This window comes from Xenopus tropicalis, chromosome 7, assembly GCF_000004195.4.
Source record: "Xenopus tropicalis strain Nigerian chromosome 7, UCB_Xtro_10.0, whole genome shotgun sequence".
NCBI lineage: Eukaryota > Metazoa > Chordata > Amphibia > Anura > Pipidae > Xenopus > Xenopus tropicalis.
This window is the reverse complement of record NC_030683.2, coordinates 111,081,572-111,098,374: the sequence shown is the minus strand read 5'-3', so window position 1 is coordinate 111,098,374 and position 16,803 is coordinate 111,081,572. Positions and strand designations below refer to the sequence as shown.

The window sequence follows — 16,803 nt, the reverse complement described above, 5'->3', positions numbered from 1 at the left end:
CCTCCCACGTGGGTGCCTATAAAAGGCAAAGCCCTGATTTATGGGGGTTTCTGTAATATGTAAGGCATATTGTGCTACTGACCTCAGGGTGGATGCAAGATCACTTCCTGTTTCCCAAGATGCAACAGCTTCTACTTAGAGAATAGTTTAAGGCCCAACAGCCAAGCAGCCTGGTCACTGCCAGAGTATGTCATGTGATGAGAGTGGACTTCATGCCTAGGGGTGTGACAGTTGGTTCAGTCCGTTGGTTGCCACTGTGATAAGAGGTAAGAGCTCACCCTTTATGAGTGATTTCTTGCCAAATAACCTTCACTTTAGTGACAAAAATGGGGGTAAATAGTTGGATGCTGCCCCCCAGACTAGGGGATGTTGTTCCTTTTACTGATTTTAGTGAATTTCCCCTAAAATGGGCTTTGGAGATGCCTTTAATCTTAGTGCTTTGATAGCAGCAGATGTCATGTGATGGGAGGGGACTTCATGCCTAGGGGTGTGACAGTTGGTTCAGTCTGTTGGTTGGCTCTGGGATGAGAGGTAAGAGCTCACCCTTTATGAGAGATTTTTGGCCAAATAACCTTCACTTTAGCTAAAAAAATGGGGGTAAATAGTTGGATGCTGCCCCCCAGACTAGGGGATGTTGTTCCATTTACTGGTTTTAGTGAGTTTCCCCTAAAATGGGCTTTGGAGATGCCTTTAATCTTAGTGCTTTCATAGCATCAGCTGTCATGTGATGAGAGGGGACTTCATACCTAGGGGTGTGACAGTTGGTTCAGTCCGTTGGTTGGCTCTGGGATGAGAGGTAAGAGCTCACCCTTTATGAGTGATTTCTTGGCCAAATAACCTTCACTTTAGCTAAAAAAAATGGGGGTAAATAGATGGATGCCTCGCCCAGACTAGGGGATGTTGTTTCTTTTACTGATTTTAGTGAATCTGGAGAATTTCCCCTAAAATGGGCTTTGGAGATGCCTTTAATCTCAGTGCTGGTTGGCAGGGCTGGGTGTAAGTCTGGGTGGGAGACACAGATTCCAAACAGCAACGGCACTCAAGGGCTACATACGGGCCTTGCCCTTAAAAAATCCTTTATTGCGGAAATGCAACGTTTTGAGGCTAGGACAGCCCCTTTGTCAAGCATAAACATACGTGAAAGTGACGGCAATATATAACCCACTCATGAACAATAATTAGCATCAATCAATTAAACAAATTAACAATGTAATAGTGATAATACTAATCATAGAAAAACATTTTTCTACACAAAACTACATAGCGTACAATAGCTTAATTTTAAAATAGTAGAAACATATTTTATAATATAACAAAATTATTATAAGTGAATTTAACCAAAATTCCCAATCTCAAAGTGACTCAGTGTTTACACAGTAAACTTGAATAAACTTCCAGTTTCAACAGTGACTCAGTGCTGTAAAAAAGAGCAGACCCTGCCAGATACAAAATAAGAAAACAATGTTGCTGGATTAAAAATGTTACAATGATTTAAAAACATTTAACAATAAAATACAAAGTTGCAGAAAAAGAAATGCATCTTACCCTATTCACAGGTGAAAGAAAATATCTATCCCTGCAAAGTACCACAGAAGATTATTTATCTGAAATAAAGCACACAAACAAAATTTTTAACCATTGATGGCCTATAAGAAACAGGACATATTGAATTCATCATTTAACCCTTTTAGGTGGCGAGATTGTAAAAGCCAAATCCAATAACATTCTCTTTGTGACAGTACTTTCTTTTTCTCTTGTCCCTGGGTACATACTATTTTCTCTAAAATCTGCCACCGGACGACTAAGAGCCAGGGTTTGGCAGTGACTGTATGCAGGGCTGCCAGCAAATATACACTTTTCCCATTGGAAATCCCTATAAAAACATAACATTTGCTGCACCATAAAATACTTTATTTTTATTCCCAGAATTGACAGGCTTCATAGAATTGTGCCCCTCTGTCCCCAGGTACCTGCCCTGCTCTTATCTACCAACCTCAACATGTCACTGAATAAATACCTAGACTTTGGGCAGTTTTTTTTAATATTAATTGCTTCCTATGGCAGGGGACAATTATCAACACTGGGCAGTATTGCTTGGGGACCAGTAACATTTGTATAGTTCTCCCTTCTGCCCAGGGGCAATCATGCCCAGTGTCGATAAATGAGCCCAACTCTATTTTCCCTTTCTGCCTCCAACAGGCACAGGGCCTCATTTACTGTTTCTTACTACTGAAGAGGCTGAATCTCAATCAGTGGATAAGAAATTATAGTGATGCCCCTTAGAGAACTGATCAAAGCGAAGTGCTGATTTGTTGCTACTACCAACATCACTTTTGTCTGTGGTTCATAAATATAAAATATGAACTGGTTGCTATAGTCATAAGCCCCAGCAACATGAAACCAAGCTTTATTGTCTGGCAAATTATTGTTAATGTGAGAAAGGTTTCTTCCTAAGAGATTGGCACCAATGCACTATAGATGGGGCACCATGTCCTGTCCTCACTGTAACTGCACCAATACTCAATTCTGATTGGCTACTGTGAGCAAACTTACTGTATGGTATAAACTGAGCTCTAATGCTTTCATGTTACAGGAACAACTGGAAGAGCTGGAGAGGATTTATAATCCCCTGCAAAGCATCTCTGTGTCCAGTAGGTGCCATTATTATAAAAGGTAAGTGGCCAAAATGTAAAATGCAGCAAGAGGATTTACCCACTAAGGTAAGTGACCAAAATGTAAAGTGCGGCAAGAGGATTTACCTACTAAGGTAAGTGACCAAAATGTAAAGTGCGGCAAGAGGATTTACCCACTAAGGTAAGTGACCAAAATGTAAAGTGCGGCAAGAGCACAGAAGATTTACCCACCCCCTAACCAAACACGCACCCACCCGAACACACGCACCCCACACAAGCACCCACCCCCTCACCGACACTTGCACCCACCCACAACCCTCACCGACACACGCACCCACCCCCTCACTGACACACGCACCCACCCACCCACCCCCTCACCGACACACGCACCCACCCACCCACCCCCTCACCAACACACGCACCCACCCACCCACCCCCTCACCAACACACGCACCCACCCACCCACCCCCTCACCGACACACGCACCCACCCACCCACCCCCTCACCGACACACGCACCCACCCACCCCCTCACCGACACACGCACCCACCCACTCACCGACACACGCACCCACCCACTCACCGACACACGCACCCATCCACCCACCCCCTCACCGACACACGCACCCATCCACCCACCCCCTCACCGACACACGCACCCACCCCCTCACCGACGCACCAACCTACCCACCCCCTGACCGACACACACACCCACCCACCCCCTCACCAACACACGCAACCACCCAGCCACCCCCTCACCGACACACGCACCCACCCACCCCCTCACCGACACACGCACCCACCCACCCCCTCACCGACACACGCACCCACCCACCGACACACGCACCCACCCACCCACCGACACACGCACCCACCCCTCACCGACACACGCACCCACCACCCCCTCAGCGACACACGCACCCACTAACCCCCCCGACACAAGCACCCACCCATCCACCCCCTCCTCCGACACACCCACGCCCTAACCGAGACACGCACCCACCCACCCCCTCACCGAGACACGCACCTACCCACCCCCTCACCGACACACACACCCACCCCTCACCGACACACGCACCCACCCACCCCCTCACCGACACACGCACCCTTCCCCCTCACCGACACACGCACCCACCCACCCCCTCACTGAGACACACACCCACCTACCCCCTCACCGACACACGCACCCACCCACCCCCTCACCGACACACGCACCCACCCACCCCCTCACCGACACACGCACCCACCCACCCCCTCACCGACACAAGCACCCACCCACCCCCTCACCGACACACGCACCACCCACCCCCCTCACCGACACACGCACCCACCCCCCACCGACACACGCACCCACCTCCTCAACGGACACATGCACCCACCCAACCCCTCAACGACACACCCCCTCACCGACATATGCACCCACCCACCCCCCGACACAAACACCCACCCCCTCACCGACACACGCACCCACCCCCTCACAGCCACACCACCAACCCCCCCTTTACCGACACACGCACCCACCCCCACACCGACACACCCACTCACCTACGCCCTCACCGACGCACGCACCCAGCCACCCCCTCACTGACACACGCACCCACCCCCTCACCGAAACACACACCCACCCCCTCACCGACACACACACCCACCCCCTCACCGACACACGCACCACCCACCCCCTCACCGACACACGCACCCACCCCCCCACTGACACATGCACCCACCCAGCCCCTCAACGACACAACCACCCCCTCACCGACATATGCCACCCACCCACCCACCGACACACACACCCACCCCCTCACCGACACACGCACCCACCCACCCCCTCACCGCCACACCACCAATCAACCAACCAATCCCCCACCAAACACAAGCACCCACCCACCGACTCAAGCAACCTCCCACCCCCCCCACCGACACACGCACCCACCGACATACGCACCCACCCCCTCACCGACACACGCACCCCACCCCTCACCGACACACACACCCACCCACCCGCTAACCGACACACGCACCCACCCACCGACACACGCACCCATCCACCCACGCCCTCACCGAGACACGCACCCACCGACACACGCACCCACCCCCCACCGACACACGCACCCACCCCCATCAACGACACATGCACCCACCCCCTCAACGACACACCCACCCCCTCACCGACATATGCACCCACCCCCTCAACGACACATGCACCCACCCAGCCCCTCAACGACACACCCACCCCTCACCGACATATGCACCCACCCACCCCCTCACCGACACACGCAACCCCCCTCACCGACACACGCACCCACACCGACACACCCACTCACCTACGCCCTCACCGACGCACGCACCCAGCCACCCCCTCACTGACACAACGCACCCACCCCCTCACCGACACACACACCCACCCCTCACCGAAACACGCACTCACCCCCTCACCGACACACGCCACCCACCCACCCCTCACTGACACACCCACACACCCCCTCACCGACACACCCCACCCACACACCCCCTCACGACACACCCCACCCCCTCACCGACACACGCACCCACCCTCCCACCCCCTCACCGACACACGCACCCACCCTCCCACCGACACACGCACCCACCCTCCCACCCCCTCACCGACACACGCACCCACCCTCCCACCCCCTCACCGACACACGCACCCACCCTCCCACCCCCTCACCGACACACGCACCCACCCTCCCACCCCCTCACCGAAACACCGCACCCACCCTCCCACCCCCCTCACCGACACACGCACCCACCTCCCACCCCCTAACCGACACACGCACCCACCCCCTCACCGACACACGCACCCACCCACCCCCTCACCGACACACGCACCCCCTCACCGAGCACACGCACCGACACACGCACCCCCTCACCGACACACGCACCCGCCCCTCACCGACACACGCACCCACCCACCCACCCCCTCACCGACACACGCACCCCCTCACCGACACACGCACCCAACCCACCCCCTCACCGACACACGCACCCCCTCACCGACACACGCACCCACCCACCCCCTCACCGACACACGCACCCCCTCACCGACACACGCACCCACCCCCTCACCGACACACGCACCCCACACCCCCTCACCGCACACGCACCCACCCCAACCCCCCCCACCGACACACCCACCCACCCACCCCCTCACCGACACACGCACCCACCCACCCCCTCACCGACACACGCACCCACCCACCCCCTCACCGACACACGCACCCCCTCACCGACACACGCACCCACCCACCCCCTCACCGACACACGCACCCACCCCCTCACCGACACACCCACCCCCCTCACCGACACACCCACCCACCCACCCCCTCACCGACACACCCACCCACCCCCTCACCGACACACCCACCCACCCCCTCACCGACACACCCACCCACCCACCCCCTCACCGACACACGCACCCCCTCACCGACACACGCACCCCCTCACCGACACACGCACCCACCCACCCACCCCCTCACCGACACACGCACCCACCCACCCACCCCCTCACCGACACACGCACCCACCCACCCCCTCACCGACACACGCACCCACCCACCCACCCCTCACCGACACACGCACCCCCTCGCCGACACACGCACCCACCCACCCCCTCACCGACACACGCACCCCCTCACCGACACACGCACCCACCCCCTCACCGACACACGCACCCACCCACCCCCTCACCGACACACGCACCCACCCACCCACCCACCCCCTCACCGACACACGCACCCACCCACCCACCCCCTCACCGACACACGCACCCACCCACCCACCCCCTCACCGACACACGCACCCACCCACCCACCCCTCACCGACACACGCACCCACCCACCCCCTCACCGACACACGCACCCCCTCACCGACACACGCACCCACCCACCCCCTCACCGACACACGCACCCACCCACCCACCCCCTCACCGACACACGCACCCACCCACCCACCCCCTCACCGACACACGCACCCACCCACCCACCCCTCACCGACACACGCACCCACCCACCCCCTCACCGACACACGCACCCACCCACCCCCTCACCGACAACACCCACCCACCCCCTCACCGACACACCCACCCCACCCCTCACCAACACACCCACCCACCACCCCCTCACCGACACACCCACCCACCCAACCCCCTCACCGACACAAAGCACCCACCCACCCCCTCACCGACACACGCACCCACCCAACCCACCCCCTCACCGACCACACGCACCCACCCACCCACCCCCTCACGACACACGCACCCACCCACCCCCTCACCGACACAACGCACCCACCCCCCCCTACTGACACACGCACCCACCAACCCCATCACCGACACACGCAGCCACCCACCCCCTCACCGACACACACGTACCCACCTACCCCCTCACCGACACACGCACCCACCGACACACGCACCCATTGACACACGCACCCACCCCCTCAGCGACACATGCACCCACTCAACCCCCCGACAACAAGCACCCACCCATCCACCCCCTCCTCCGACACACGCACCCATCCATCAACTCCCCCTCCGACACAAGCACCCAACCAACCCACCCACCGACACAAGCATCCAACCAACCAATCCCCCCACCAACACAAGCACCCACCCACCGACTCAAGTATCCTCCCACCCCCCCACCGACACACCCACCCACCGACACACGCACCCACCCCCTCACCAAAACACACCCCCACCGACACACGCAAACCCACCGACACACCCACCCCCTCACCGACACACCCACCCACCCCCTCACCGACACACGCAACCACCCACCCCCTATCCGACACACGCACACCCCCTCACCGACACACGCACCCACCCACCCCCTCACCGACACACCCACCCCCTCACCGACACACCCACCCACCCACCCCTCACCGACACACCCACCCACCCACCCCTCACCGACACACCCACCCACCCACCCCTCACCGAAACACACACACCTCACCAACACACCCACCCACCCACCCCTCACCGACACACCCACCCCTCACCGACACACCCACCCACCCCTCACCGACACACCCACCCACCCCTCACCGACACACGCACCAACCCACCCCCCCGCCTCACCGACACACGCACCCACCAACTGACACACGCACCCACCCCCTCACCGACACACGCACCCACCCACCCCCTCACCGACACACGCACCCACCGACACATGCACCCACCCCCCTCAGCGACACACGCACCACTAACCCCCCCGACACAAGCACCCACCCATCCACTCCCCCTGCCGACACAAGCACCCAACCAACCCCCCCACCAACACAAGCACCCACCCACCGACTCAAGCAACCCCCCCCACCGACACACGCACCCACCCACCGACATACGCACCCACGCCCTCACCAAAACACACCCCCACCGACACACGCAAACCCACCGACACACCCACCCACCCCCTCACCGACACACGCACCCACCCCTCACCGACACACGCACCCACCCACCCCCTAACCGACACACGCACCCACCCACCGTCACACGCACCCATCCACCCACGCCCTCACCGAGACACGCACCCACCCACCCCCTCACCGACACACGCACCCACCCACCCCCTCACCGACACACACACCCACCCCCTCACCGACACACGCACCCACCCACCCCCTCACCGACACACGCACCCTTCCCCCTTACCGACACACGCACCCACCCACCCCCTCACCGACACACGCACCCACCCCCTCACCGACACAAGCACCCACCCACCCCCTCACCGACACACGCACCACCCACCCCCTCACCGACACACGCACCCACCCCCCCACCGACACACGCACCCACCCCCTCAACGACACATGCACCCACCCAGCCCCTCAACGACACACCCACCCCCTCACCGACATATGCACCCACCCACCCACCAACACACACACCCACCCCCTCACCGACACACGCACCCACCCCCTCACCGACACACGCACCCACCCACCCCCTCACCGCCACACCACCAACCCCCCCTTTACCGACACACGCACCCACCCCCTCACCGACACACGCACCCACACCGACACACCCACTCACCTACGCCCTCACCGACGCACGCACCCAGCCACCCCCTCACTGACACACGCACCCACCCCCTCACCGAAACACACACCCACCCCCTCACTGACACACGCACCCACCCCCTCACCGACACACGCACCACCCACCCCCCTCACCGACACACGCACCCACCCCCCCACCGACACACGCACCCACCCCCCCACCGACACACGCACCCCCTCAACGACACACGCACCCACCCCTCAACGACACATGCACCCACCCAGCCCCTCAACGACACACCCACCCCCTCACCGACATATGCACCCACCCACCGACACACACACCCACCCCCTCACCGACACACGCACCCACCCCCTCACCGACACACGCACCCACCCACCCCCTCACCGACACACCCACCCCTCACCGACACACCCACCCACCCTTCACCGACACACCCACCCACCCCTCACCGACACACGCACCAACCCCCTAACCGACACACGCACCCACCCACCGACACACGCACCCATCCACCCACGCCCTCACCGAGACACGCACCCACCGACACACGCACCCACCCCCCCACCGACACACGCACCCACCCCCTCAACGACACATGCACCCACCCAGCCCCTCAACGACACACCCACCCCCTCACCGACATATGCACCCACCCACCGACACACACACCCACCCCCTCACCGACACACGCACCCACACCGACACACCCACTCACCTACGCCCTCACCGACGCACGCACCCAGCCACCCCCTCACTGACACACGCACCCACCCCCTCACTGAAACACACACCCACCCCCTCACCGACACACACACCCACCCCCTCACCGAAACACGCACTCACCCCCTCACCGACACACCCCACCCACCCACCCCCTCACCGACACACCCCACCCACCCCCTCACCGACACACCCCACCCACACACCCCCTCACCGACACGCCCCACCCACCCACCCCCTCACCGACACGCCCCACCCACCCACCCCCTCACCGACACGCCCCACCCACCCACCCCCTCACCGACACACCCCACCCACCCTCTCACCGTCACACCCCACCCACCCTCTCACCGACACACTCACCTACGCCCTCACCGACACACGCACCCAACCAGCCACCCCCTCACTGTCACACGCACCCACCGACACACGCACCCACCCCCTCACCGACACACCCACCCCCTCAATGACACACACACCCCCTCCCCGACAAACGCACCCACCCACCCCCTCACCGACACACGCACCCACCCACCCACGCCCTCACCGAGACACGCACCCACCCACTCACCGACACACGCACCCACCCACCGACACACGCACCCACCCACCCACTCACCGACACACCCCACCCACCCTCTCACCGACACACCCACCCACCTACGCCCTCACCGACACACGCACCCAACCAGCCACCCCCTCACCGACACACGCACCCACCGACACACGCACCCACGCCCTCACCGAGACACGCACCCACCCACCGACACACGCACCCACCGACACACGCACCCACCCCCCCACTGACACACGCACCCACCCACTCACCGACACACGCACCCACCCACCGACACACGCACCCACCCCCCCCACTGACACACGCACCCACCCCCTCACCAACACACCCACCCCCTCAATGACACACACACCCCCTCCCCGACAAACGCACCCACCCACCCCCTTACCGACACACGCACCCACCCCCCCACTGACACACGCACCCACCCCCTCAACGACACACGCACCCACCCACCCCCTGGCTGCTGCATTACACGCTGGACATGTCTGCACCAAGTGAAAGAGGTAGCGCGGGCCTTGGGTCCCTACCAAACCAGCAACAAAGCCGGATCGCATATGACGCTGCATTCCGGTATGTTTGGCTGGGGTCGTTTGCTAAAAAGACAATGTCGCAGGGTGACCCTACCATGGTACCCTTGTGTGGAGAGTGCGGCGCCGAGGCCTACCAGGCGTTTAACCAAGCCACGGGGAGGTGTCCGCAGTGTGGCCATAAGGGTTGGATGGGGCCCCTGAGAGATGAGACCCGTAGAGGGGAGGCCCGACCCAGTGAGGAAGTGGTACAGAGGGCCACACTCCCATTTTGTGCACCCCCATCATACTTCCAAACCTTGAAGATGCGCTTCCCCAACATGGTGTAAAGGCCCAGGGGGCATGTTAAATCCCAAAAGAGGGAACTGCGTTTAAGGGGTAAGTGACACCTACGGTTTTGGTGTGCCCCTCAGGAGGGGTGGGGTGCACTTTTTGCAGGCTCCCGATTGGAACAGGCAGTGTCACGGGGCGGTTACCAGGTACTCAGTCCAACACCTCCCCCTACACGCCTCAAGTCTCGCGTGTCCTCCTATGCACTTGGCGCCAAAGCCCCTGCGTTCCACTGGCTGGGAGCCTCTGCCTAGCTCCGTTTCGCGCCAGATCCCCTAGCTGGGATGCGGTTCAGGGTGGCCCAAATTTAGTACGGACGGAGGGGAGGGTTCACAGTCCACTAGGCCTCAGATGCTTTAGGGCCTTTTCTACTAAGCAGCTCCTGCTCACAATCTCAGCAGTGCCTCCAAATGTAGCCCACTTATTAATTTGATGTGGCACTACCTGCTGAATTAATCTGGTTGGCGCTTCCAGGAGTCCTGAGCCCCGCTTACTATGGGGGAAGCAGGGATTTCTCTGATAATTGGCGTGCCTCCACCCAGGGCTCTGCTATGGGAGAACTACAACTCCCACCCTGGGAACTGATGTAGTGTATTAACCCCTCAATAGGATCCACTGGCTGCAGGCTGATTTGCCCCTCCCTGGGGTAACTCCTTACCAGTTGTAGTGGTCCTGGGTACACACACACGGAATACAGCAGATTGCAAATGAACAGATTGATCTTTATTGGGCAGACCTCTCCAGGAGTGTATCATCAGACAGTCAGGGCACATCCACAGGTTACATCAAAGCACAAGACCCTCGCTCAAAGGTACCCAGGGTACTCACGCCAGAATGATCTCCTCTAGGTCCCTCCGGTACTACACGCCAAGAGACCCTCTCTTAGGGCTCTCCCCGGTACTCTCGCCAAGCAGACCCTCCACAGAGACTCACCCCCGGTACTACACCCAGGCTACTCTTTAGCAGGATCCTCTTTCTCTTGGAGACTATCTCTCCCTTACCTACACACTGTGTGCCCTAAACTTCCAGCTGATGTAATGCTGGTAGGATCTTAATCCTCTACACTCCTGGAGGGGCAATGCGGCCCATTCTTACCTACAACTCCCTACATGGCACTCCTAGAGTGTCCTAACACAGGGAAACTACTATCTACTCACAGGGGAGCTCCTCTCTCTAGAGGCTCCCAACTTAAGATGGCTCCCAGCACATGGCTGTTTCCCTTATATGGGCCTATGCACCACCCTGTGGCCATAACCCGAACTGCGGGGATACTCCCCATTAACTATAGATATACCAGGCTATACCCATTGTACCTTAACCATTACCCTCCCGGGGCCTATCCTAGGGGTATACATCCTGTGGGGCCCATTTTAGCAAACCCCTACAAAAGCACTAAGATTAAAGGCATCTCCAAAGCCCATTTTAGGGGAAACTTACTAAAATCAGTAAATGGAACAACATCCCCTAGTCTGGGGGGCGGCATCCAACTATTTACCCCCATTTTTATCGCTAAAGTGAAGGTTATTTGTCAAGAAATCACTCATAAAGGGTGAGCTCTTACCTCTCATCCCAGAGCCAACCAACGGACTGAACCAACTGATACACCACTAGGTATAAAGTCCCCTCTCATCACATGACATACTCTGGCAGTGACCAGGCTGCTTGGCTGTTGGGCCTTCAACTATTCTCTAAGTAGAAGCTGTTGCATCTTGGGATACAGGAAGTGATCTTGCATCCACCCTGAGGTCAGTAGCACAATATGCCTTACATATGCCATATGCCATAAATCAGGGCTTTGCCTTTTATAGGCACCCACGTGGGAGGGGTAAGGGGCCACTTGCCATCCCCCCGAGTTCTCCCCACAAGGAGAGCACAAACAGGTGCCCCAGTCTCTATAATAGAATAGTGAGTCTCTGCCTCTCTCTCCTGATAACTCTGCAGCTACAACTGACAGCTGCTGCAGCCCCCATATAATATTTATTAACCCAGTGGCATAACTACTGGGGGTACAGTCAGTGCAATTGCACCGGGGCCCGTAGGAGACGTGGGGATCTCATTGCGGGCAAATCTGTGTTTTTTACACCCTCACGCCAAAAGAAGATTGGGCACTCTTCTGTAGGGGAGGGGCCCAGGTTCACATCCAGCACCCAGCAGTAGTTCCGGTAACAGAATGGAGGAGAAATTGGTGGGAGCCTGAGGTTTTATTAATACAGGTATTAGTGTTTATTTTTATTATGACACTATTTCCATTATATCTTAAAGGAGAAGGAAAGGCTTCTTCCGTCACCGCAGTCTTCGGTTCATCACAGATTCTCTTCGGCTCTTTCCGGCTCCTTCAGACGCTTTGGGTCATCTCGGTTCCTGCAAGTCTGGGATCGCTGCAGGCCATTTCAGTTCAGGATCCGGCGGGGACAGACGTGCGTGGGTGCTGCGCAGGCTGTGGGTCACTGAAACGCTGGCGCTGCTCTGCCTGGATCTGCCGTATGCCTCCTTACTGTTTTTTTTAAAAAAAAAAGCTTGGTGAGTCCCTGACTTGATTTAATAATCATAAATATTTTTTATAGACATCAAACAAGGACTAAGTACAAACTTGTTAAAAACCTTTATAGAATTCAGTAGGAGGAGCACTTTTCCTTTAAAACATCATATGCAGTCCTGCCAACACTACATCATAATAGAAATAACTTTGTGATTCTTTTTCTCATTCAAATGACTGTATGATATTTTAAGGGGAAGTACACCTCATTGAATTTTATAGAGGCACACAATAGGGTGTTATAATTTGTAAAAAAACAAAAACTATTCTACACTGTGTTAGTTCTTGTTTGATTTCTCTGTAGCTCTCCAGATTTGGATTGGTCATATATTAGCCGAGAAAGGAAAGACATTTTATCTTATATGTTTAATGAAATAAATAATAAAATAAATGAAGGTTGTTGACTTTGAATTTTAGCATTTTAAGTTCTTCTTTGTTAGCCTTCAGGGAAACCAATTAGCGTCCGGATAATTTTTGTACCATTGCCATCGGTCGTTTAGTTGATTGGACAGGTTAGAAAATCCATCCGTTAGTTTTAGATCATTGCATTTAAACGCATGATCGATATCTGTTTGTCGGAAGAAGACTTGAAGGTGTATGGCCGGCTTAAGTCCCACTAACCGCCCATGTACCCCCTGCATGTAGTGCACCGACCTCGACAGGACTCTGCACCGATTGACATTACAGTCACCCAATCATGGACGTCTGTGTCATGGCCCTGCCCCCTGATGTCACAAACCTGCCCCTAAACATCCTGTCCCCAATGCCACCAACGCTGCCCTTGACATAAACCGCCCCCCCCCCCCCCGCTGAATTTTAAACCACACAAAGATGGCAAATCTACTCTGATGTTAAACAAGGGGTTACACTTTTGAACACATCCCAAATTTCTAATCAGGCATGTGGTGCCCTATCTGGAAACTCTGCTGCTCAAAAGTCACATGTACCATGTAGAACAAAAAGTCAGCTGATACTCACAGCCAGCATATGTGCTACTTATCCCATGTTTATTCAGATTTTGTGTAGAGATCATAATAAACATGGAATAAGTTGTACATAATCTGGCTGTGAATGTCAGCTGACTTCCTTGTTTTATATTGGACAAGGGGGGGTTCAACCCAAAAGAGGTTTTTGCATAATGAAAGAAAATATAATTCTAAGCAACTTTCCAATATACTGCCTATTTATATTCATACTGCCATGTTCTGGTGGTACATGGGCAGAAACAATGCAGCAGAGGCCAGCTGACTTGAAGACTTGCCAGAGAACTGCTACATTGTTTCAGAAGTCAGAACCAGCAATACAAATAATTTTAACAGACAGATGGACAGTACATTTGCTAATAACTTCAAAACACTGAACATTTTAAATTAGTGTATATTGGAAAGTTGTTAAGAATTACATTTCCATTACATTTTAGGGTGAAGAGCCCTTTCTAAAGGAAATTTAAACCATCAAAACAAACTAATGTAAAATTGCTCAGAACGCTCTTCCGAGCAGTTTTGCAATTTCCATAATTCTGTTTTGTTTGTTTTCGATCTTTTAGCAGTTTTGAAACGGCTAATTAGTTTGAAATAACAGCACCACCTGCTGGCCATTTTGGCTGAATAGCAACAATAGGTTGAAATTTCCTGAGAAATAAAAATAAAAGGAAACAGAGCAACATCTCAAGACTTTCCTTTTCTGAGGAAATTCATTTTCCATTGACTGTAGCTCAGTCAGCCAAAGGGACCAGCAGGTGGTGCTGTTGTTCTGAAATCATTATATTAACAGTTTAAAAACTGCTGCGACGTGTATGTATACCTAACTTTATTTAAAAAGCAATTTAAAAATACACAGGGATTAATTGCTATATGGTCTGCAGAGCTTATAGTCTAAATGAGTGGATAACATAAATCACAAATTGTAGGCAAACTAGAAAACAATAAGGAATACAAATCCCAAAAGTGTCCCATTTGTTTTGAGGGTTTATATCTCCTTTACATTTTCCAATTTAGTCCCTTATCCAAAAGCCAGATCTCACAACCTTCCTTTTCCACTGGTGATTCCAGTTGGCAATTTTAGGAAGATATACTGTATGTATTAGTCAAAGCTCTACAAAAAATATTAAAGGCACAATATACTTTACTGTTATATAATTATGAAAAGCTGAATACAAATGTATTTTTCTCTAAAGATTCTCTAAGGTGCCTCTTAGCCCTGGCTAGGTATCCATTGTCTGACTGCAAACTGGCCACACATGCCTTATTGCCACTTATATTGTATGATGTTATCCCAAGTGGGGGGTCATGCCTGACATTAAAGGGGTGTGGCATAACATTTTATGGGTGTGGCCAGATCAACAGAGTTATAAATGGCACTCTCCAAAGCAAGGGAAACTCCTAGTGTTTTCTCATAGCTTGTACAAAAGGACAGCATAAGGCTGTGCCAGTATATCTATACCCCTGTACTAAATACAATGCTCTTGGAAACTTCAAGGCAATAGTGGCCCTTTAAAGGAACAGTAACACCAAAAAATGAAAGAGCTTTAAAGTAATAAAAATATAATGCACTGTTGCCCTGCACTGGTAAAACTGGTGTGTTTGCTACAGTAACACTACTATAATTTATATAATAAGCTGCTGTGTAGCCACGGGGGCAGCCATTCAAGCTGGAAAAAAGGAGAAAAGGCACAGGTTACATAGCAGATAACAGATAAGTTCTGTAGAATACAATAGTGTTTTATCTGCTATGTGCCTGTGCCTTTTCCCCTTTGGATGGCTGCCTCCATGGCTACATAGCAGCTTATTTATATAAACTATAGTAGCCTTTCTGAAGTAAACACACAACTTTTACCAGTGCAGGGCAACAGCACATTATATTTTAGTTACTTTTATACACTTTCATTTTTGGTGTTACTGTTCCTTTAACAGATTCAGAGTTGCCCTTGGTGCCTAAAGGCAAAATGCTGTATGGGGCTTGATTATTTATAACCCAAAATGCATTTCCTTTACTGTTATTAAAGCCCAGTTTGCAGAGCAGTGAGCCAATAACACAGCACTTTATATAAGTTCTTTTCAATGTTCCATGCATATTTCAGATAGCCCCAGGCTGTGTGTGCCAGAAATGCCCCAAGCCATGCTGCCATACAGATTCCCTTGCGCTGTGCCTCGTGCTAAGGAATATCAGTAAAACAAGCGCACAGTGCATATTAGGGGTTAAATAATTATTATCTGGGTGGAAAAACATTTTGTTGGGAAACAAAAACACTCGAGAAATCAATTTCCTCTGTAATTTTGTTTTCTCTATAGGAAAATGGAAGCAATTCATCTAATTGACATGCCAGTTATTTGTGCCCTGTACATGAAATGATGTTTTCTGTGTAGCAGAAAGGGCTTTTTGTTGCACTTGGGTGTCTGCAGATTTTATCTGGTGCCT

General features: G+C 54.6%; 1 protein-coding gene across 1 annotated transcript; it reads left to right on the top strand.

Moving 5' to 3' along the window:
- Positions 1-9,732: 9,732 nt before the first annotated feature.
- Positions 9,733-10,252, top strand: LOC116412187 (extensin-like; the record flags this gene model as incomplete). The annotated part of the gene is given in 4 exon segments (XM_031905837.1): positions 9,733-9,744; positions 9,746-9,883; positions 9,885-10,046; positions 10,049-10,252. Coding segments are annotated over 4 exon segments (516 nt in total), but the record flags the coding sequence as incomplete, so codon positions are not given.
- Between the last annotated feature and the right edge of the window lie 6,551 nt (positions 10,253-16,803).